The 25,282-nt window shown below is 40.4% G+C and overlaps 1 protein-coding gene and 1 long non-coding RNA gene across 4 annotated transcripts in view; one reads left to right on the top strand and one right to left on the bottom strand.

The window, feature by feature from the left end:
- The window catches only part of LOC140121365 (uncharacterized), a 406,051-nt gene that overhangs the window by 88,600 nt on the left and 292,169 nt on the right, over positions 1-25,282 (top strand). The window lies entirely within an intron of this gene.
- Positions 1-25,282, bottom strand: part of LOC140121364 (proton-coupled folate transporter-like) — a 147,056-nt gene that overhangs the window by 90,377 nt on the left and 31,397 nt on the right. For 2 of the 3 annotated variants that reach the window (XM_072140831.1, XM_072140832.1), the window contains exon 2: positions 4,235-4,982. In XM_072140831.1, coding sequence (XP_071996932.1) covers positions 4,235-4,982 — 748 coding nt within the window. Of the gene's footprint in view, positions 1-4,234; positions 4,983-20,322; positions 20,380-25,282 lie in introns of those variants that run through there. The other variant, XM_072140833.1, reaches the window with a different exon arrangement.

Below are 25,282 nucleotides of genomic sequence, written 5' to 3'. Positions count from 1 at the left end.
TGCCACCTCTGGCACCAGTGCCATAGGTTAGCCATCACTGGCCTAGAGTGATCTCCCTATATTGCCACATGGAAGGACACAAACTTTTATGGTTGAATGTATTGATTCCATCTGCTTACATGATGCAATGTTTTGACATTGATAAATTGAGATAACGCAAGGGCAAATATTTTTTTAAAATCTTTTATATTTTGTTAAAGTTTTTAAATCTCTTTCTGGTCTAAATTTCATATCATTTTATGACACAGCTACACTAAAATAATTCTTAGCCTCTAGTATAAGAAGTCATTCTGTATATTACTCTATTGCAAGCTCTTACATTCTTCCTATGAAAGATTAGATTGACTTTATTTTGAACATTTTTGCTGAATGCATTCAAGAGATGATAATTGATTAATCCAAATCTGCCTCATTCCTCCAGGGCAAGGTATTGTTGGAAGCGTTTTCCACAGCTCATTATTTTCGGTAACCTTCTACAGGACTTACTCTTTGGTAAAGAAAGAAACAATTTATTTTGACTATTGATTCACAAGTCAGCATACTGTTGCCCGTGAGCATTAAGTATTTATGAAAATATAAGTCAATTTCGCTCAACCATTCAGATGAATACCAAAAAGCAGGTTCACTCTTAACTTTATCAACGAAGCTCTACTGTTCTATACGTTGACTTTGAAATGGAAATGTTCATGTTTAATACCTTTTCATATACAGTATATAAAAAATATATCTTACTTTTGACATTTTCTTATATTAGTTCTCATCTTGGCATCACAGGAGTTAACTACATGTTTGTAGGCTAATGTATATTATTGTAGGGAATTAGGTTCTGAACCAGCCAATGTCATCTGCAGGGACTTTTATCTGCAGTTGCATCAAGTTTTCTTTTTAGGGGATAGTTTCCTCAAAACATATGACAAGTATATATAATATATTGTATAGTGGTATTGGAAAACTTTCACAAAAAGACAGGTCTGGATAAGAGGGTGGTCTTCTGGAGAGCACTAGTATATTTATTGAAAAAAAATTACATATTAAAAGTAAACTTGGCAAACTTTGACACATTTTGTGTGTTTAGTGAAGTAGGACTAACAGAATTAACCAACATTTGTTATTAAAGCCCAAAGAGACACCATTTCCCTTCTCCCTAACGTTGTGACGATTTTAACTGCTCTTTTTACTTGAGCCTTTTATTTTCCTGAAATAAAACATTAATTCAGAAGGCTAGCCAGCTGAAAATAATTGCATGGGTAATTTAACTGTATCACTACTAATGAAACTTGGCTTTTTTTTTTTTTTAGAAGAAAGTAACTTGTTAGTCTGAGGAATGAAGAAATATTCAAGCATCCATTTCATGTAATGAGACAGACTTGAAATCAGTTTTGCTGCGGTTCAGCACTTTGCCATTATGGAAAGGTTTGCTCTAAATACAATGACATCTGAGACCAACTCTAAAAGTCTTTTGTGCAGCCACATAGAAAACCAAAAAACTGAGTTTCCTAAAGTAAAACAGTTTACATAATTTGTGCTATGACTTATGTATGCAAAACAGTTTAAGAAACTACTCAAAAGTATGAAGCTATGATTTCAGATGGATCAATGATAAAAAAGATTTCAAAGCAAGGTTGCTGGCATGGAATTTAGATGAGAGGATCTACGGTGCACACATTTTTCCATGCTGTAGCTTAACCATTTAAGGCCTAAGCTCATTTTTCCACTTAGGACACAGACCGATTTTTTAAAATCTGCTTGTGACACGATATGCAGTTATAACTTTAAAAATAAACTCGGTAAGATAAAGTATTGCAGACTGTTTTTTTATGACACGTTTTACTTATATTAAAGGGGTCGTATGGCCGTGCACATTTTCTCCCATGTTGTATATAAAAGAAAGTCAATGCATTAAGTATCGCATCGCAAGGTGAATAATGTAAAACTTAACATTTATTTCATTGATAAAATTCATAAAAACCACTATAACCACAAATAATACACCAACACCTATTGGCCACTGTAATCTACTGACAAAGAGTACGTAGTTTAGTAACAAGGCACACAAAAGTGCCATTTTAACCACTAATAACAGGGGGAATCATATATAAACAGTATGTACACGCAATGTATCATAAACAGACAGCTCAAACATATGCACTGGTAAAGGACAGGTAAGTACCTATCGATACTAGATATACGACAACTAGCTTGTATTCATATGAACCCCATGCATAAGGGGGAAAAAAGTTGTATGCTACAGCAATAATAGCAGTATGCGGAAGGGAAAAAAATGGACAATCCTGGGCGCAGGATTCCGACCATCAGATTCTTACAGATAGTGAAGAACCTAAGTATCCCTTACATACTAGAATGACACCTATTTTCGTCCATAAACTCCCGTCCTGACAAAGACGGTCCACAGCTGTCCCTGACGTGTAACTCGCCCTTACTGTTGAAACTCTATGTTACCAGATGGTCTCATAACAGGAAATTGTCCCAACGCATTTCTTCCGCAATCCCGCGGATTCATCAGGGGATACAAATGTCACAAAAGTCGGTGACTAGTCGAATTTTTAGTGGTAGAGACCAAGCAGTGGCTCCATTGGTCTCCAAGCTGTCCAGCTTAGTGAAGCCCAGACGAAGCGACTGGCGTGTGCAGCGTTTTACTGCGCATAACCAGCTGTCTTTTAAAGCAACCGGCTACTGCACGCCGTTACGCCGCCTAGTTCCAGCTGGTGCCGATCAAGTGACTGGTCATATGATCAGTCACATGACACCGGGGAGGCGGCGCAGTATGCCGTGACGTCAGATGGGAAGGGAAAAACACATCCCTCAATCTGATGTGCTGTTGCGCAAGATAGTTACGGCTGTGTATAATACTAGCCAAGTGGTAAGTATAGACACAGTATACAGTATAAATGGTACTTAGTATGATATTTCCGGCAGTGTTTAAATTGGTAATATTTTTTAAAAAAAGAAAGAAAGAATGTATATGCAGTAGCTTGAAGGAGAAAATAGAGGTCCTACCCAGAAGAGACTATATACCAAGGAAGGAGAGAGAGAACTAAATCTCAATAAAAGATGCAAAACTTAGTTTCATTAAGCCCATTTGGGGCAACAGTGTCTAGCCTGAAAATCCATCTGGTCTCAATTTGTAGTATTTTTTGATTCCAGTCGCCCCCTCTAACATTTCGAGGTACCTGGATAAAGCCATGAAATCTTACTGCATCGGCACGACCATTGTGACTTTCACAAACGTGTTTCGCCACAGGGCTGTCTCTCGAGTGTCTGATGTCAGCCCTAAGGGACCTACCCTTCCGATAGGTAATGGATGGTAGTGGAGTCAAGACATTGGCAATATCAGTGTCCATTTGTAGAGTCGACCAGTGTCTCGAGATAATTTGCCTGATGGTATCGGAGCCACTATTAAACGTAGTAATGATTCTCACCAAATTATCCGGGCCAGTCCTGGCCCTCGGAACCAGAAGATTTCTTCTGTCTTTATTCAGAGCGTTTTGAAAGGCACTCCTTAATATTTTATCCGGGTAGCCTTTCCGCACTGAGGTCGTCAGCCTGTTTCAAAAACGAACGCCTGTCAGAGCAATTTCTGCGTAGTCGAAGATCTACTAAAAAGAGGAATACCTCGGGGCCAATATCTTCGACTACATAGAAATTGCTCTGACAGGCGTTCGTTTTTGAAACAGGCTGACGACCTCAGAGCGAGATTTTTGCAGAAAGGCTACCCGGATAAAATTGTGCCTTTCAAAACGCTCTGAATAACGACAGAAGAAACTTTTTATTGAATTTTCTTTTAGTTTTCAAAATGGCAAAAAAAGCTCCATTTATAACTTCTAGCGGGGCATTTTCAGATGTGGCAATACCTTATGTGTTTATGATTTTTACTGTTTACTTATATTTATACGACTTCTAGGGAAAGGGGGTGATTTAAATTTTTAAGGTTTTTTAAAATATATATTTATTAAACTCTTTAAAACATTTTACTACGATAAGATGTTCATTGGTACCACACATATGACAAGGAAAATGTTTGAAAGATTTTTTTTTTACATTTTTAAAAATGTTCTGGCAGCTGTCCTTTTTAAGTTTTTTTTCATCCACATATTATGCACATGGATAGACCAAATTTTAAAAAAAAATGTTATTCCTAATTGCTTTAAATTAAACCAGGGATGTCACATAAAGCTATATTTTATATTTAGTTTTTGATACAAAAGTAACTTACCCACATTGCACAGATTGATCAGGAAAACACACAGTAGAATCAAGTGTATTTTTAGTTGATTTTGACCTTCTCGCTTCTTTACTATCGTATTGAAAGAGTCTTTGATGTAGGTTACAACTGATTTTTTTGCTGGTAAATATTTTTCTTCACTTTCATCTCCACCATTGAATTCTTCGTAAAGTTGTCTGTTAAACCTATTTAAAGGTTTGGATTCTTGCAGCCAAATTAGTACATATATAGCTCCAAGTAAATTGCAACCACAAAAGACCCCAAATAAAACTGTAAACGTACTATGCTCAAGTAGAGATCCTCCAAGTAGAAAGCCAAATGTTCCTCCAAGAAATATCATAGATTCTGCAATGCCTATTCGAAAAGTGCGATTCATACTTTCTGTTACATCTGCCAGGTAGCTAAATACACTTAGAAACATAGAAACATGGCCTCCTGAAATTCCAAACAAAGCAGCTGCAGCAAAGGTCCAGTAGACATTCATACTTTTAAGGTAGTAAATGGCAATGTAAAGTCCTCCACTTGCAACAGAGAAGACACAAGGAAGTAGCATTCCTATCCTGCGGCTACCCATATCTGACCAAGCACCAAGCACGAGAGCTGGCAAAACGGACAACAGGCTCATAATTGCAATGTGGATTAACATTATATATGATCCTCTGCGCTGAACAGCTTTAAATTCTTCTTGATTTTCTTGAATATTTGTACATATAGAGTCATCATAAGATTCCTGGCACACCTGAAAATGGAATACAAGTAAAATGATGAAATCACCACAATAATTATTGTTCTGTAGGGTAGGTTGAAAAGTTATGTTATTGGTAATAAAGTTATCAGAGTATAGACCCAAAATGATCACATCGGCCGATTTACACCACATTTCCAACCTTTTGTGGGAGTGACCCAACCCACTCAACGTTTTACTTCAGTCAAATGTAAACATTTATTAGGGACCCATTTTCATATGGATAGCATTATGTGAAATGTGTAAAATTTTCTTTTAAAAGGGATTGTCCGCGAATGAGAAATATTTGATATATGGCTCACAAAACAATAAACTACTTTCCCCCTCTCACCACGACAGCACCCAACCAGAGAGAGGGATCCGCCCCCAGGGACAGGAAACCCAGACTTCAAATTCTGCGGTACGCCCCATCTCCTTCAGTGGTTTCCTGTCCCTGACGGGGGATCCAGTGAGTCTCGGTGAGGCTCAGGAGTCGCGGTGAAAGGGGGGAATGGGAGTCCCAGGTACCCCCAGGTGGCTGCACAGGTCCCCCGCCGAGGCTTACCGGAGGGTGGTCACTCGGCGGCGGTGGAGAAGTGAATGCTGCGAGGTGCAGCGCAGTCTGTGGGTGCGGGCGGACTCCGGCACGCCTCCGATCCGGAGTGGAGGCGTGTGTGTGGAAGGGCGGCTGAGCGCTGGCCTCTTCCTCTGCGATGGTCTTCCCCAAAATGGCGCCGACTCCACTTCCGGTGAGGACCGGAAGTGACGCGCCGCCCAGCGTCCACATGGGAGATGACGTCAGACGCGGTAATTTTAAAAGGAGATCCCACACAGGAGTCCTGTGTGTTGTTTCTAGCACCCACAGCCAGCCACAGGAGTTGCTCCAGTCGTGGATGAAAACGGAGCTGTATCCTCACCACTGAATAGGATGAGTTCTAATGAAGGTGGTAGAGAGTCGGTGGACACCGCTACGGTAAAGTTTGAGTAGGGGGATAGTCCGCTGATTGGTGAGTGTGGCCTTACCATGCCTTTAAACTGGTTCTGATGATGTCTTATGTGATTCTTATTTTAGAGGGAAGAATCTCGTAAGGGGAAAGCCACTGTAAAGTCTAAGCATCATGCATGTAGAATCTGTGGAGATAATCTGCCTGACTCTTATTTAAAACCTAACTGTGACCAGTGTGTTCAGCGCCTGTTAGCACAAGAGCAGTCGACCTTGTTTGAATCCATGCGTATGCTAATCCAGCAGGAGGTGCGTAGTTCTGTGCAAGAAATAAGGAGATCCCTCAGGTCAGAGAATTCCCCAGGCACTTCCAGGCAACTTGAAGATTCTGGCCCTAGTTCGGGAGAATCATCTGAGTCAGAGGAGGAGGACAGGTCAGGCAGACCCCTGTTTCCTATAGAGGATATTGATCATCTAGTAAAATTAGTAAGATCAACTATGGAGTTAGAAGATGAAAAAGAAGAACGCTCTGTAACAGACGTTATGTTCCAGGGTCTAGGAGAAAAGAAGAGAAAGGTTTTTCCTATCCATGAGAATATTTCCTCCCTTATCCAGGCAGAATGGCGCAAGGCAGACAAGAAGGTTTTTATCCCTAGAGCTATGAAGCGGAAGTATCCCTTTCCTGAGAAGGAGACAGAGATTTGGGACAAGGCGCCAAAAGTAGATGTTGCCGTGTCTAAAGTGTCTAGAAAGAGTGCGCTTCCAGTGGAGGATTCAGGTGTGCTTAAAGATCCTATGGATAAGAAGGCAGATGGCTTCTTAAGGCGTTCCTGGGAGGCAGCAGCGGGCGCATTCAGACCCAATGTCGCGGCTACATGCGTTTCTAGGTCTCTTTTTGTTTGGCTTTCCCAGCTGGAGGAGAAGATTAAGGCTGGTGCATCCAGGTCACATCTCATCTCGGAGGTTACCACTGCACAGAAGGCCTCTGCCTTCTTAGCCGATGCCTCGGTGGACGCCTTAAGGTTATCGGCAAGATCGGTAGCCTTATCTAATTCTGCCAGAAGGGCCTTATGGCTGAAGAACTGGACAGGTGACCTCCCATCTAAAAGTCATCTATGTAGTATTCCTTGTGAAGGGGAATTCTTGTTTGGGTCTGCACTAGACAACATCTTGGAAAAGGCAGCTGACAGGAAGAGAGGTTTTCCTAGTACAAGGCCTCAAGAGAGGAAGTTTTTTCGCCCCTCACGGCGATTTAGATCTCCTCAGAGATCCGGAGACAAGAAGGAGGGGTGGCGACCCTCTAGGAGGTCTAAGGGATTCATGTTTTCCCGGCCTCAGGATTCCAGTAAACGTCCCGGTCAGCAATGACGCCAGGGGTCCTGTGGGGGGAAGGCTCTCCCTGTTCAAGGCGGAGTGGAGCAAGATTTCAGGGAGCAAGTGGATTTTGGGGATCATACAAGATGGCCTAAAATTACCTTTTCTATCCCCTCCCCCACAGCGTTTCAAGATAACCTCAGTGGCCGGAAGAGCAGAAAGACAGGCTCTAGAGACCGAAGTAAGATCCCTATTGGAAAAGGAGGTGCTACGGCAGGTGCCACTGCAGGATCGAGGGACAGGATTTTATTCAACCCTGTTCCTTATAAAGAAACCGGACGGAACATTCCGGACCATTATAAATTTAAAACCTCTAAACTGCTACCTAAAAGTGGAAAAGTTCAAGATGGAATCGATAAGGTCAACCGTAAACCTGCTCTTTCAGGATTGTTTTATGGCTTCCATAGACTTAGCGGATGCTTATTACCACGTCCCTATTCATCCGGACAGTCAGAGATTCCTGAGAGTGGCGGTGAGGATGGACGGCAAGATAGAGCACTTCCAATTCAGAGCTCTGCCCTTTGGAGTGGCGATAGCACCGAGAGTTTTCACAAAACTAATATCGGAGGTGGGAGCCTACATACGGAAATATCAGGGCACCTTTGTGCCATATCTGGACGACTTCCTGCTGATAGCAGGTTCGGCAGAAGAGTTGCAGATCTTAATAAAGGTGGTGATGAAGATCCTACATCGCCTGGGCTGGATGGTAAATCTGAAGAAGTCCTCCCTCACTCCGGCCAGATCAAAGATATTTCTCGGCATCACATTAGATTCCACTCAGCAGAGATCTTTCCTTCCTCAGGACAAGGTGGTGAAGATAGTAGCCTCGGTGGAGAGGCTGTACAGACAGCCATCCCCTACCATAAGGGACATTATGAGGACTCTGGGTCTCTTTACAGCGGCAATCCCAGCGGTGTCTTGGGCGATGTATCACGCAAGGCCCTTACAGCTCTTCATGTTGGAGAACTGGAGGGGGGACCAGTCCTCCTTGGACCAGAGGATTACACTTCCTCAACAGATCCTGGATTCCCTGAGATGGTGGCTAAGAGAGGAGAACCTCCAGGCAGGCCGGCCTTGGAGAGAGGAGAACCCTCTATCCATGATTACGGATGCAAGCTCTACGGGTTGGGGAGCCCAGGTCAGGGGCCTCTTATTCCAGGGATCATGGAACGAAGAATCCAGGGAAAAGTCCTCAAATCACAGAGAACTAGAGGCCATCCTGCAGGCGATCAGACAAGCTCTGCCGATGATTCGGGGGACAGACCTGAAGATTGCCTCGGACAATGTCACAGCGGTGGCGTTCGTGAATCGCCAGGGAGGTACCCGAAGCGGGTCCTTAATGAACCTCTCGCATCAGATTCTAGAACTAGCGGAAGCCAATCTAAGATCAATATCGGCGGTTCATATAAGGGGCAAGGACAACCTGCAGGCAGACTTCCTAAGCCGTCATCTCTTACGTCAAGGAGAGTGGTCCCTGAATCGGAGGGTGTTCTCCAAGATAACCAGGCTTTGGGGTCAACCAGAAGTGGATTTATTCGCCACAAGAAAGAACAGACAGGTCAGGCTCTTCTGCTCCCTAGACCCGAGAGACCGATCTTTAAGTCTGGATGCCTTCTCAATCAGGTGGAACTTCAGCCTAGCATATGCATTTCCACCCCTGTCTATTCTTCCAAGGGTTCTGAAGAAGATACGGCAAGACCAAGCCAGAGTTATTCTTATAGCCCCCTTCTGGCCCAGGAGGGCATGGTTCTCAGTATTGAGAGAGCTATCGATATCAGACCCTTGGATCCTCCCAGAGAGTCACGATCTCCTCTCCCAGGGCCCAGTATTCCACCCGCAGATTACGAACCTCCATCTGACGGCCTGGAATTTGAGAGGCGCATCTTGAGGGAAAAAGGCCTCTCGGACAAGGTAATTACAACCCTGCAGAAGAGTAGAAAAGTAGTTACCTCTAAAATCTATTTCAGGGTCTGGAGAGTATTCTCAGATTTTTGTTCCCCAGATAAAATAGACTTAGCTCATCCAAATATAGCTAAGATATTAGATTTCCTGCAAGCAGGATTAGATAAGGGCCTAAAACCTGCCACCCTTAAAGTTCAGATCTCTGCCCTTAGCTCCCTGTTTGAGTCTCCTTTAGCCTCTCATCCCTGGATATCTCGGTTCATAAAAGCGGCATCTCGTATGACCCCCTTTAGGAGATGTACGGTGCCCCCCTGGGACCTCACTCTGGTATTAAATTATCTGATAAGAGATCCTTTTGAGCCCCTGGAGTCTTGTTCACTAAAATGGCTGACCATCAAAGTTGTATTTTTGGTAGCTATCACTTCAGCCCGTAGGGTTGGAGAGATATCGTCTCTGTCATGTAGAGCGCCTTTTCTCAAGATCTTGGATGACAGAGTAGTTCTGATGACAGACCCGGCCTTTTTACCAAAGGTAGTCTCTAGATTCCATAGATCCCAGGAGATCAGGCTCCCATCCTTCTGTAGTAACCCTTCTACGGATAGGGAGAGAGAGTTTAACAAGTTGGATGTTAAGAGGGCCATTGAGCTTTATTTGGATAGGACTAGAGATTGGAGAAAATCTGATAGTCTTTTTGTTCTTTTTGGTGGCAAGAATAGGGGGCAGAAGGCCTCAGCGGTAGTTATAGCTAGATGGATTAGGCAAGCCATTAGCTCCGCTTATTTAGCAGCCGGTCAGCCGATACCAGAAGGTCTAAAAGCCCATTCCACTAGAGCAGTTTCTTCCTCATGGGCAGAATTTAGAGAGGTGTCGGTTAATCAGATTTGTCAGGCTGCCACCTGGTCTTCTCCACATACTTTCTATAGGCACTATAGGCTAAATGTAGCAGGTGCACAGGAACTTTCCTTTGGGCGAAGGGTTCTTTCTTCGGTTATCCCTCCCTAAGGATTTCATCTATGTTATTCTCTCTGGTTGGGTGCTGTCGTGGTGAGAGGGGGAAACCGGTAATTACTCACCGGTAATTGTGTTTCCTTGAACCACGACAGCACCCTGGTTATTCCCTCCCTTGTAAATTCTTTTTCACACTTGGGTGTTCAGTGTTATGTGTGTGTCACAGAGGTGTGAGATTCTCTCATTGAAAGTGATACTGAATGACACGGTGGTCAGAATTAATCAAGAACATTAAGTCCCATACAGTCTCTGTAATCCACTGAAGGAGATGGGGCGTACCGCAGAATTTGAAGTCTGGGTTTCCTGTCCCTGGGGGCGGATCCCTCTCTCTGGTTGGGTGCTGTCGTGGTTCAAGGAAACACAATTACCGGTGAGTAATTACCGGTTTCTTACCTCTTCCCTTCTCCGGCACTCACGTAGTCCTGCAGCATCCCTCATGAAGTTGACTTGGCAATCTTTTGGGTGAGTCCCATTTATTTATTTTTGTTATAATATAACAATATATATAATATATATATATATATATATATATATATATATATATATATATATATATATATATATATATATATATATATATTTTTTTTTTTTTTTTTCTTTTCTAGTTTTTGTCTTTTTTCTAGGATTATGAATTACTTGTATTTGTTTGATAAAACCTGGTTTAAGATAAAAATCCTATGCATAATTTATTCTACTTACCTGAGTATTCACTTTTTTGGTGCTATATATATATTTTTTTTTCATTTTCACTTGGGACCCCCTACAATCTTTATTATTTTTTTGCGTTTTGTTTTATTGGTTCCTCTACCCGTTCTTCTTTTCACTTTCTTTTTGTCACTGGGACAAAAAAATTTTTGTCTTGAGCTACAATTATAAAATATACATTTCCGACTTGCATACAAATTTAACTTAAGAACAAATATATAATATAAAGTATTGTCATAATACCTCTAGGAAGCTTTCTTTTTGTAGATTAGATAACATCCAACAGGTAAAAGAACAAAATAAAAATTACTTATTCTAAAAGTTCCTTAATCTTAAAAAGAACCTGTTACCATGAAAATGCAGTGCAATTTGCAGGCACCATGTTAAGAAGCTGATCAGATTAAATTAATTGTCTAGAAAAATAATCAATATAACTGATAAATATAATTAATATAACTATGTGTATATAACTATTCATTTATATTATAGCAGCTTTTTAATAATTACCAAAGAATATTTGGATTTGGCGCTGGTGTATAGTAGGATTTTATACAGAGTGTAGTGATGATGACGCTGGTAACAATAGTTGGTGACCTGCACTCGATCTACAATATGGATCACTTAAACAGGGAACCACCGGAAACAATACAATAAAATGTGATGCCTGCGCCAACAATAATTAAAATTAAATACAATAAATGTACCCAGAGTGTGCATAAGATAACGCAGCAATGGTACCTACAGTGCATGCCTAAAACTGAACAAAAGGTCTACACCTGGATATCGATTGGACAACAACTATAGATGTCGTCAGTCACAGCTGGTGCGGTGATGTCCATATATATGGTGTATATTGGTACCTGTAACAAAGCTGCAGTCTGATCTCTAGATGACCCAATCTGACTGAGAGGAAGAGTGAAGAAATTCATATGCACATTCACGAGTGAATCCGTCAGGGAGCTGTGTCTTTGCAAATAATCCACTTGGCATTTTCACAGACTAAACAGCATTCACTGCACGGGGAGTGAAGCCCCGGCCAGTGGCTAAACACTCCGAACACAGTTCTGGTGGATTCCGTATGGTGACGTCACGCGTTGGAGGGACAAAATTCCTCCAACGTGTTTCGAAGACTAGTACTGTCTCCTTCGTCAGGGCTTGTATTTGTCACTGTGTGAATAGCATGTTTTATACTACTGTCTAGTCGGATCAGTGGAACAGGGATGAGTGTGTGTATTAACATTTATTTCAAACTAATATATGCATATGGTATATTAGTACCAGCTAAAAACTTGATTTTTTATTAATCATTAAAAATGAAAAGCATTACAAGTATGTGTCAATAAAACATAAAAATATATAAAATATATTTTATAGATCAAACAGAGATATAAATGTAGTATGTGTTTTCTTTTATGCATAAACCATAATGTCGGTATTTTTTACATGAATGAGAATAGCTCTATTTCCTTATTAAGTCCAATTGGGGCCAAGGTATTGAGTAAAGAAATCGATTTACTCTCCAAACGTGACATTTGGGAGATGTAGTTTCCCCCTCTCCAGCTTTGATGGACTTTTTCTATCGCAAATAATTGGGATTTTTCAAACTGGTGGAACTTCGTATAGTGATCTGATAAAGGGTGTTCTTCAACTTGTTTTTCAATATTTCTTTGGTGTTCATTCATGCGGTCTTTTAGCATTCTTTTTGTTCGGCCGATATATAATTTATTACAGCGGCATATAATACAGTATATGACCCCCTTCGTTTGACAGGTCAATTGGCTTTTAATTTACTTGTCCATACAAGCATTGAGTCCAAATGTTTTGACGGTCTTTTTTTTTTGGTAGTCTTGCATGTGATGCACTGTGTGCATGGAAAAAAGCTGTTTACTTTGTAAAAAATTTTTTGGAGTGAATACTGTAGAATTTTTTGGCTCCTTGATGGTCGGGGCCACTAAACCTCCAATGTTTTTAGCTTTTTTGAAAATGAACTTTGGTTTTCTTGGGACAAAACATTCCAATGACGAACTACAATATTTAAAAAAAATTCTCGATCCTGTGTATACTGAGTTACAATGGGAACCTCTATATTGTTTTTATCTACAATACTCTTCTTGTTCGTATTCTCTTCCTTTGTCGTTTACCCATCTCTCAATAGTTTGGATCTGCACTGCGCGTTATCTTATGCATACTCTCAGTACATTTATTTTATTTCATTTTAATTATTATTACAGTTTTAATTTAAAATTATTTAACATAAAATACATAAACACAGCAGAAAACAAAAGTTTGAGTCCACTATATGGGTATTAGTTTGTATCTATCCATTTACCCCATTGCTGTAGGAACTTTAGATGATTTATGATCCTTGCATGCAGTCACCTTTTTATACATACAAGTTTTATTCATTAAGGCTTGTATTACTTCAGGGGATGATGATAGATTTCTAATCCCTTAGTTTTATATCATTAAGTGGTTAGTAGCAGAAAAGTCTTCATAAAGCCTATAGAACCATGAATTGCTTCCATATTCTGGAATAACAAGGTCTGTGCTGTAAATTGATTATTGTCTATCCAGATGTGTTATAAATTAAGTGATATACTTGTTTTCACAAACCTGTCAGCAGTTTTTTATTTCTGTTCGGTGTTGCCATGTAGGTGATTGTATATAATTGACAGCCATCTCTGAACGAACAGTAGTAGAAGGAAGGCTGACAATCATCAAAAAGAAATGGATGTGGCCCTATGTGTCAGTGCCTCACCAATTGCTATTCTATTGTTTCACAATGTTTTTATTAGTTTTTGAATTTTGAAGGGGTACAGAAATAAAAAAAAGGTGGGGAGGAGATGGAGAATAAAAGCCAGCAAGAGCATTAACTTAATATCTCTCAGACCCTATTTGGTCTGGTAATTCCACATGTTACAAATTATAGACCCTCTGGGTCCGCTTTAAGTTCTTCAAAGCAAATTATCTCCAATATATAACAGGAGGGAAGGGGAAACACAATTAGGGACGGAGAGAAGGGTAGGGAAGGGGGCCTGTTGGGATGAGAAACTGTCTATCTATATTAAACTCTTGATTGATATGTAATCCACATCTGCCATGTTTCACTAAACAGTGTCATTTTATCATGTACTGTACAATAAAGCTTATCGTTAACCATTATCCACATTAGTTTGTTTTTTATCAGTTCCAGGGGAACCATGGCCTTTTTCCAAGAGGCTGCAATCGCTATCTTAGCTGCTAGAAAGAAAAAGGATAGAAATCTCCTCGTGGGAGCAGATATATCTGGGATCCTTTCGTTGAGTAAAGCTTGACTGGGGGATAGTGTCAGATTTATCATGGTTATAGAGTATAACATGTTATAAATGCGCCTCCAATGCTATTCTATTCTGAAAACATTTTGGGTTGAAGGGTCTCATGTTTAATAGCTCTTACATTTCTAGACTATACAGATGTATTTTTCCTAACTCGACCTCCTGCCAAGACTTGTGCTGCAAAATTGCCATATTTTAAAAACAACTTGATTTGGTGATATTCTGAGTTCCATATGCTATATTTCCATTTAAATAGCCATCCCTGCAGCCTCACATGCATTGAAATGGTTTGGAGATTTTGGAGTGTTTAACCACTGATGCTAAATTAAAGAAGGACACCTCTATAAATAAGCACTCCTCCTCCATAGCAATGTCACATAAAACTTAGCTAGTACAACTCATAAACTCAACAAACACTGACTAATTATAAGTGATCATGCTGTCCAGCCATCTGATGATGGATAAAAAACATTTTAAATGGATTAATACATTATTCAAAAAGATAAGTGCTGTACAAGCTTCATTCAATGGCTTTCAGACAACTCTCTAAATTGTCATTGCTTTATGACAAACGGCATGGTTGACCACCAGATTATGTCAAATTCTGAGTAATATTAGTAATTAGACCAGTGATGGTAAATTTTTTTGTGACCAGATGCCCAAGCTGCAAATCCAACAAAGAATCTTATTTCTCACAAACTGCCAACATGACAATGCAAACCGTTACTTATTGATCTCTATTCTGCCACAGCTATCAGAACTAGAAATGCAAATTATGATTGAAACTTCTGTCTGGGATCCCCCCCAAAAAAGCAAGAACTGCAGGGGTCCAGAGAAGAAGCTCCAATAATAATACAGTGCTCGCTTCAGCTTCTTATTCTTTGTTTTTGAAAAGGTTTTACTGTTTAAAATATAAATAATGCATTAAAGGACAAGGCTAGAGAATAAAGGGGACACAGTGTTTAGGTATGTGTACAACAATTATGTGTCCAGACAATAATACAATTTCAAAACAAAGGGGTAAGGAAGGGACACAGTGGGGAAGGTAATTATGGTTGTAAAGTCACAAAACCTTCAATTTGTGAGGCGTGAATATTGGCGTTTTTTTTCAAGAGGTATGAGCTATAAGCAAAAATATGTAACATTTTAGGATGACTATGTTAGAGCTCTGTCAAGAATGGGTGAGCCCTGAGCAATGGGTAGGTGTCTTTCCTAGTGATCTCAATTCCCTTACATAACATTGGGGGCACATTTACTAAGAACAGTGCAAATTGCACTATGTATAGTGCAGGGGGTGCTAGATTCATGATTTGTGTCTCACGTTCTTCATGAAACTGGTGCTTCCTGCACTGCTCCGACGATATGCTCCACTTTTTTTTCTGGTGCACCTTAAACGTGGGGTGTGCGAACACATTTCTGTCTGACTTTGCATGTTAAATGTAGTGCAGGGTCCGACTGAGCAATGGCATGTCCTCTTTGGTGCAGACATTTGTGTTGCTTTAAGAGTAGTGCACAACATGTTGCATGTGACACAATTGTGTCTCAGACACTTCTTATATACCTGTGCAAGAAGCTTGCACTGAAGAGAATGTGCAGAAACTGGTGCACAGCCTGTAAATGTGGGCCATTATTCCTACTTTTAAGGATTGAACAGCAATGTTAGTTTTTTTCATTTAGCTGCCGTATAAAACCTGGTAGCTAGAGCAATAACCTGGACCAAGCAATCTACCTTATTATGCACCCTTGCTGGTTTATCTCCCAGCAAAAGTACTGCCAGCATTACAGGAACTGCGCGACCAAGTATAGAGTGAATAAGGGTCTTCAGATTGTTCCAGAGTGTGACTACCACAGGGAAGTGCCATTAAATGCTGGCCATATCACTCCAGATGTTAAATGCCCAAAAATGATGATCTAAAAGTTCTTGCTTGTGGCTTGGGATCGTAGTAGGTCCAGTAGTTCCTGTGTAGCAAACTAAGAGAAGTCTCAGGGTAGTGCAGCAATGGCTCCATCTCACTAAAGAAACTGGCAGATTTCCACTGTTTCTTGAAACAAGATTTGACATATATTTTGAACATTACAACTGAGTCACTATGCAATCAAGTATGTTGTTAGGTTGCAACACAAATTACTGTATGAAACTTTATTGTTTTGTTAAAATAAATAAAAAAAATACTTAAAAAAAAAAATAATAATTTGACATCAAGGGGAGGTGCATTAAATATAGAATATAAATGTGTTATAATCCCTTGTTATATTACTCCTAAGGCCTCTTTCACACTTGCCTTGCAAATCATGTCATAGTCTGATCAGAGTGCGATCAGGGTTTGGTCAGCGAAAAACCGGAAATTTTTGAATCAGTTTTCAGTCAGAGTTTGTTCAGTGTCTCACTTTTTCAGGCACAATTTTGATTCTTTTCAAAGCATTTTCAATGTGTTTTTCACTTGCAGATACTATGGTCTATATTTTCTATGGCAATTGATCAGGGAAAAACTCATTGCACTTGCATGTGTCTCAGAGTGCAAAGCGTTTTTAGTGCATCTTCATAGATTTGTTTGGTGTGTTTTACACTCGCATGACTTGCAAAAATAGAGCATGTTGAGATTTTGTCAGTCTGCAATGCAAGTTCTGTGCATCAAAAGCATGCGCAGAACATGCATGTGAAAAACACAAGTGTGAAAGGAGCCTAAAAGCTTAAGTTCGGGCCTAAAATTATGAATTGAGGGTAATGTAGCATTTGTCTAAGTGTTCAGAGGCAGATACTTCATATTTAACATCAATGTCTTCAGAAGAGAAGAGCTTGCCCCCGACATCATGTCACAGGTGGAAAACGCCTTTGGCTACCCATGATCTAAGGGCTCTTGGGCTGGAATAAAAGGATTGCAGAATAGTGATTACAATGGAGAGGGGTTAGATTGTAACTCCTTTTAATGAATGTAGTGAAAATGGGGAGAGGGTATTTAATGAATCAGGAAATTGACCTGTTAACAAGAAAAGGGGGATTTACATTAGTCCTATAGAGCTTCTGAGAATTTCCATTGCAAAAACATTGCAAAACAGCAGAAATTGAGCAGATGTTAAACATACGTGCTACTGGTGCAGTCTATCCTCATAGAGCACACACAGATTAAACTCACATAGGAAGGCATTTAACACTGCACATACACACGACTATAAATCTGACTGTTGGAAACCGACAAGTCTAACACATAGACAACTGCTCAAAATCCTGCCTAATGATAAATCTCCACCATTGGGTATAGTAGTTGAGATTTGAAAGAAAACTATTCCTTATTCTTTCGGCAGTCGCAGACTGCACTGCTTTAAAATAGCTGTGAGAACATCCTGAACTGTCTGGGACAGCAGCAGGATGCTTTGAGTCCATTATGGCAAACATTGAGGTAGAGTGATGGCCTGCATGCACAAATAGTTGTCATTCTGAGTGCCACTTTTGGCCCCTGTGCCATAGGTTTGCCACCACTGACTCCAATGTATTGGGGCTTATTTACTAAGGGGTCCCGCGACACATGCAGGATATCGGATGCAGGATCTACGTGGATCGCAGCACAGTGCATTGCCGTTGGAGAGTCCGGATCGGGGATTGTGACTCGAATGGATAACTAAATGTGCCCCAATGTCTATGAAATGCTACAAACAATTCAGAGATATTGAGACTGAAACGATAGTCTATTTCACTGGTTAAACTAGTGTTGACTGCATTGATAGTTTTAATATTTTCATAGATTAAAAAAATTATTTTTATAAATTGTTGTGGTGTAAATCGGACATATTGCTGATACAATTCTTATATTATACTTATTTTACTGAAAGATAAAATCTACACATGTCGTACAATTTATACAGGTCTAGTTTAATTAATCTGCAGACAAAACTGCAAAGCATACCAAGAAGGTTTAATAATTGAACAGTGTTACTATTTCATTTAGTTGATCTAGTGATAAATCATCTTGATCAATTGAATTTGCGAAAGAGTTATAGAGTTGTTTCAGTTTATTGAATCCTGGGCCTGGAGTGTGTTGATCTTGAAACTTTGATTGATTGTTAACACTAACATTACATAAAAGTAATTTGTTATGGTTTCTGATGTACATTTCAATTAAATTATTTTGTGTCAGTTTCCATTTAAATCAGGGAAATTTAAACAAGACTGAATGCGGTGAAAGAGAAAAAAAATCTGAGCAGTCTTAAAATGCACCATCCTGAATATACAAAAATACTGACAGAAATAAGCAAGAATATCAATTTAAAAAATATTGAAAATACTTTAAAATCTCATTTATTGTACAATTAAGAATATCTAAATGAAAGAAGATAAAATGGTAAAAGTAAGAGTTCACTTGATCCTTAACAACCATCATAGGCGCATTAGTAAATTACAAGACATGCCATCCTGCTGGTGCTTGGTAGCGTTAACCAGAGCCAACCACCAGAACTAAAACCCAGCACTGGAATAGCTCCGATGCCAGTATTTAAACCCTTAGACACAGCAGTCCATTCCTGACTGTGTTGTTTATGTGTCGGTAGAGAGAGAGTTTCCTTTGTCGTTATCAGCACCCTCATGGTCTATTGGAGGAATCAAGGTCTGCCTCTACTATTAGACTATGCCAAACCATGCTATTAGAAACTAAAATTGGTTACGGCAAAAAAATTAGACCCTAGCTAAAATGACAGACAAAAGGTATAGCCTGCAGAAGACATTGTCAAAAAAACTGACATAGCTTGGTCATTTAGGTGGAACACGTGTGGTAGTAAGAGGTTAAAGCCAAGCTAGCTAAGTCCTAAAGGGGTTAAAGTACATAAACTAGAAAAGTATGCAAGTTTCCCATTAGTGAGCAAACCGTAAACAAAGAACTCATTTAAATATTTGTAAAATCATTCTTCTTTACAAATAATTAAACTCACAAATGATAAAGAAGGAACATACCATGATAGAATTATAAATTCCCACAACAATCCTCTTTTAAAGTTTATCGAGTTAAAGTTTTTATGATTAAGCAATGGCAAACTTAATGTCACAATTTTCCATTCGCACATGTGAACTAACTAAAATTCTTATTCTCCAGCTGAAAGCCTGTCATAGTTTACTGAAAGAGGAAATAAATCACACCATCAAAGTTATTATAAAAGAAGCTGACAAAGTAACAAAAGCACATGATGCCATTAACATAAGGGCTGTCGTTTTGTCATTAAGAAATGGATTTCTAAAGGTTTTTATTTTCATTTTCTAGAAAAAAAATTGAATTTATTCTAAGATGCAATATTGAATAGCCATTTATCATGAAAAGCTGTCACCAAAGACCGTAATAAATATGTTAATGGCAGAGGGAAACATAAATTTACTTTAAATTAAATATATATTGGTCTTTTAAAATTACATTTTTATGACTTATTTTCTCAAATGCATTATACTAATTATCTGCCTATTACATGCATAAACAAACCAAATACATCAACTTTCAGAGAAAGAAAAATGAATTGGTTAATCTTCACTGGCCTACACAAAGAATATACAGGCCTGCTGTGGATGGCCAGGGACAAGAAGCAGAATTGCTTAGAGTTCGCCATAGCTAATTCACCAGTGAAAAAAACTGCAGCCATTAAATTAGCAGTAGAGATGGGCGAATCAATTTTAACCAAGTGGAATTTGGTCTGAATTTCAGGGAAAATTCTATTTGTCATGAATCCGAAGTTTATGGTGATTCGTGGGAACGACGTTTTTTTTTCTCCTTTTGTACTGCTGCCACTTCATGTACCCCCGGGGTCTATGCGGAGCTTGACAGGCAGTTAAACGACTGGGTGAAAGTCCTTAGCTTTATTAAACTGATGTAGTATTAGGGTGAAACCGAAGAAAAACAGGAATGTACAAGCTATTAGAATAGTACAATAAAATAACAGGAGCATGTTCCATACATAACATTAGCATATAACAGGAAACAAGCTGATACGTATACAGTCTGGGACCAAACATGTACGACCATGAGGTTTGGCCTACCTTTGCAATTACAGATCTATACATTACACTTCATATAGGTTATACAGAGTGGCCCTATAACTGCTAGTAGCTAGAGATTCTTATAGACAATCTCCTTACCGGCTATACTACAACAAGGGTTAAGATGGATGAATATAGGTCTTTTCTCTGTGTAGACATGAAGGGAACTGCCCTTCTCCTACCCACAATCCTTTGTATCTGCTGGTGGGTGGGGAAAACAGAATGTAAGTAATTATTAACTTTGGCCATTAGATGGCGCCTGCAAACAAACCTATGTTCATAATGGACAAAATTATGAACATCATTTAACCTGCATAACATTTGCCAGTGGGCAGCACACTCCCCGTCTGGTGTCAATTGATGCCACCCTAAGAGTCATTAGATGAAAGCAGTAAGATTAGTTCAGTTACTGGTCTAGAGAACATTTTGGTTTCATTCTGATCATGGACCTTGACTTCAACTTTGCGGACGTTCCCATCCTCCCCAGGGAAGGTTTTAGTAATAAGAGCCAAAGGCCACGCATTTCTGTGTGACTGGCAGTCTTTCATCAGCAGAACATCACTGACTTTGAGGTTGGGCCTGGTTTTCTGCCATTTATTTCTTGGTTGTAGTGTGGAGATGTATTGCTTTTTGCACTTATCCCAAAAGGTATTGGCAAGATTTTGTACATGCCTCCATTGGCATTTATAGGTCTTTGGTAGAAAATTCTCAGGCTGGAGAACAGGTTGTGTTAGTCTTCTGAGTAAGCAACATTGCAGGGGTAAGTATCATCGGATCATCAGGATCGCTGGTAACTGGAATTAGTGGTCTGGCATTAATGATGGCTGAGTCCAGAATTCTACGGGCTATGCCTATCATTCTCTCCCAAGCTCCACCCATATGAGAGGAGTGCAGCCCTGTTCACTTAGGTATCTGTTTACACTGACAGTATCCAGGTTTGTAGGAATCTGTAACTCTTTGGCTGCTCCCACAAAGTTGGTGCCTCTGTCAGAGCGAATGTGTTTCACAGGCCCCCTAATGGCAATAAAGAGTCTGAGAGCATTTATGAAGCTTGAGGTGTCCATTGATTCAATTACCTCTATGTGCATGGCCCGGACAGACATACAGGTGAACAAGACTGCCCAGTGCTTACTGTTTGCTTGACCTCCTCTGGTTTGTCGGGTAACTACAAACCATGGACCAAATACATCAAGCCCACATTAGTGAAAGGAGGTTCTGTACTCAGTCTGTCAGATGGAAGATTGGCCATCTTCTGTGTTTTGAAAATACCCCGAAGTTTGCGGCATGTGACACATTTGAAAATGAACTTGCTAACACATCTTTTTGCTCCAACAATCCACAGATGTAATACCTGTTCATGGTAATGTCGTTCAAGCAAATAGGAAATGTGATGATGCCCAGGAATTAATATCGGATGTTTTCTTTCAAAGTCTATTTTTGCTTCTTTGAGGCGGCCTCCAACTCTTAATAGGCCATCTGCATCAATGAAGGGATCAAGTTTCTTTAAGACACTATCTTTAGGAATCAGTCTGTGATTAATGATACTGTCAATTTCTTTAGCATAAACTTCATGTTGGACAGTTCAAATGATTACATTCTTTGACTGATCTAGTTAAGTCACTGCATGAACATGTTTGCAGAGGTTCCAGCCTTTACAATCCTTAACATTCGCAAGCTTGGTATTTTTGAAACAATGAGCTATGTGGGTTAAGAAAGTGATGGCACGAACAAGTGATTTCCAGCGTGAGAACCTGCTGAATTTTATGGAGTCTCAAGTTTGAATTAGCAAGCATTTCTTGAACTCTCTTAAGAAGACTGATTGCAGACTCATTTGTAGGTAGCGATTTTAAACAGTCACCCACATAAAAGTCCTTTTTGACAAACTGTGTAACATCTGAACCATATTCTTTCTCACCCTCCCTGGCTGAATGTTTATGTCCATATATAGCCACTGATGGGGAAGGGCTATTACCAAAGAAGGGCACACGCATGCGATACTCGATGGGTTCGGTGTTCCTCTTTAACAAGAAAGCAGTGGAACATTTGTTGGATGTCAGCCATAAATGCAACAGAGTCTCTGCGAAATCTGAGAAACACTACAAGGTGTCGGTTATTTAAGGATTATCATTTAAGGAAACACCCTCAAATTTGGCACTAGAGTCGAATACTACTCTCATCTGTCCTGGTTTCTTTGGGTGGTAAACTCCAAATATAGGTAGATACCAGCATTCCTCTGAGTCTTTTAAGGTTGGCGCTATCTCTGCATGGGAGTTCTCTAATACTCTTTCCATAAATGTAAAGAAGTGGTCTTTCATATCAGGCTTCTTCTGAAGAGTCTAAGGGAAGCAAAGCGATTATAGACTTGTTCTGGATTGTTAGACAAACGCTGCTTTTTGGGTCTGAAGGGAAGTGGTGCTACCCAGCTATTTGATTCATCTTTAACTATTCCTTGCTCCATTATTTCTAAGAACAGACTATCCTCAAAGGACATTGCCACTTGATTGTCTTCTTTTGTTCTGGAAGTCACAAAGGTTGCTAGTGAAAGGACAGGTTAGAGGAATGCTGTGTGGTAGCTCTTTTATGAAGATGTTACTGTAACATGGCTGAAAAAGAGAAGGGCATCCATTCTCTAATGTGCTGGTAAGCATGTTGTTCACTGAAGTGGGTCTGTGCACACCACCTATACAAACATCACCTACAATCGCCCACCCTAGGTCAAGTTTCTGGGCAAATGGAGCATTGTGAGGACCATTAATTTGATGTCTAGGCCTGTAAACTTGCAAGATATCTCTTCCAAGGACCAGAATTACTCTGAGCTTGAGGATCTAATTTCGGTATGAGATGAGCTACATGCTTCAAATGGGGTTGGTGTTTTGCAACATCTGGTGTAAGGATTTCGGACCTGTTATCAGGGATCTGGTTACACTCGAGTCAAGCAGGTGTGACCATCTATAGACTCTATTGTGTACCCAGTAGCTCTTCTCCCCGCCGTCTCAACGGTGCCTGCACAAGTCTTTAGGGAGTAGGGAGAGCTGGGTCCCGTAGATCTAGCCACAAATTTATTACTTTGGTCATATGGCATATACTTTGAAGGCTTTGTCTTTGCAGCCCGTTGGGTAAACTCTGACAAGACAGATTTTTGAGCAGAACCTGCCACCTATAAGTCCTTTGCAGAAATCAGTGCATTGAGAAGTAACGTCTGGTGTCTCTGTTTCAGTATTTCCTTCCTCTGCACTTTGGTCCTGGCCACTTTCTATATGAGACGAGGCCCACGGTGGTGGCCCAGGGTGCAAGGCTGAGCTGTATTCTGTGCTGTCACAGTCTGTACATTTAACACTGACCTTACAGTCCTTTGCGAAGTGTGATGTTTCTAAGCAGCACTTGTAGCAGATTTTGTTCTCCCTGAGGAAAGCTTTGCGTCCCTCCATGGACTTCTCCCTGAAGCCTCTGCATTTCAGTAGGGAATGTGGCTTCTTGTGCAGGGGACACTGCTTACTTGGATCTGTGGATCTTCCATCCAGGTGGGAGGAGCTTGATGGCCTGTAAGAATCACTTTTAGAAGAAACATTAGTTTTGTGGACTGCTACCAGAGTTTTATATTGTTTAACACCAGATGGAGTGGCACAGGATAGAGTAAAATCAAAACTGGGATCATTTCTGATTTTTGCTTGCTGAGTAATACATTCCACAAATACACTGATGGGTGGAAACTGTACATCATGGATTTCCTTGTACTTAAAACGATGATTGGCCCACTTATCTTGTAGGTTGTAAGGAAGTTCTTGCACTATAGGGTTGACACCTCTGGCTGTGTCAACAAATGCAAGTCCCATTAAATCTCCTTCTGCTTTGGCAACCTGTAGTTCTGTCAACAGATCACTTAGTTCCCCAAGTTTTTGGTAGCCCTTACTAGCTATTCTAGGGAACTAGGGAAGTCATCAATCCTTTTGAAAAATGCATTTTTTATAACCTCCGCTGAGCCATAACACTCATCGAGTCTATCCCAAATCGTCTTTAAGCCTGTTTCTGGATAGTTTGTTAATGGATCTAATTTTCTTAGCATGCTTTGCAGATTAATCTCCAAGCCATTTCACTGGTAGATCTAGCTCTTCCCTAGAAGACAGGTCTAAGTCTCTTATAAGACTCTGGAATGAGGATAGCCAAGCCCTATAGCTCTTAGGGCGATCATTGAACTTTACAAGTCCTTTGGTGACAAGCTCACGTCGAGCAAAGAACTTGGCAAAGTCTATTGTGGCTTGGTTTGTGCTGAGACAGGTTGGCAAATGGTTGACATGGTGAGAGTGTGGTGTGTAGCCATACCTGTCAGAAGTCTCTGCTTTAGGTTTCACAGTGCCACACTGTCTGGGAGTGTACGAACTTCCTGGATGGTGGGATGAAGCATGGGTTCTCAGGTAAGCAGGGAAGTTGACTTGAGCTGTGTCATTCTCTTGCTTGCAGAACTGTGGTCTGCTGTGGTCAGCTTCTTGACATAAAATACGATGCCTTGGACTTGACTCGCAGTTGGTAACCTTTGTTTCATGTGTAGTCTGAGGATTACACACAGGATGTTGGAGGACATATTCTGAAGTGTGTTCTAGTGAACCCTGGGGTTCCTGTACCAGATCAGGCATGCTACTGTGTCTGCTGGGCTCGCTGTGAGAGAATGTGGCTGCCATGGCAGCTGCTGCTTCTTTATCAATTGTTAGCTTCTCAAGTGTTGCTTCCAAGCGTGCTCTTTCTAAGTGTATAGAATCCTGTTCTTGTGCCCTCTCTGCTTCTAAGGAGGCTTGTTGTAATTTCAACTGCATCTCTCTTTCAGCAAAGGTAGCCCGTGTCCTCGCTGCTTTCGCTTTTGCGCAGGCGATGGCGGCTGCTTTGCTAGTGGTAGATGCTTTTGAGGAACTGGCCTTGTCTTGATAGAAGACGCTTAGCTTTGTGACATGCTTTGACCGTTCAGAGATTGCTGTGTTGCATGTTTGCAGGTGACTGCGTAGACTGTAGCAGACCTCTGTGTAGTCTAAATCTTTCCCATTTGTTTCCAGCAGCGATTTACCTGTCC

Source organism: Engystomops pustulosus, chromosome 3 (assembly GCF_040894005.1).
Source record: "Engystomops pustulosus chromosome 3, aEngPut4.maternal, whole genome shotgun sequence".
Lineage (NCBI taxonomy): Eukaryota > Metazoa > Chordata > Amphibia > Anura > Leptodactylidae > Engystomops > Engystomops pustulosus.
Note: the sequence above shows the minus strand (reverse complement) of the source record. Positions and strands in the feature narration are given on the sequence as shown.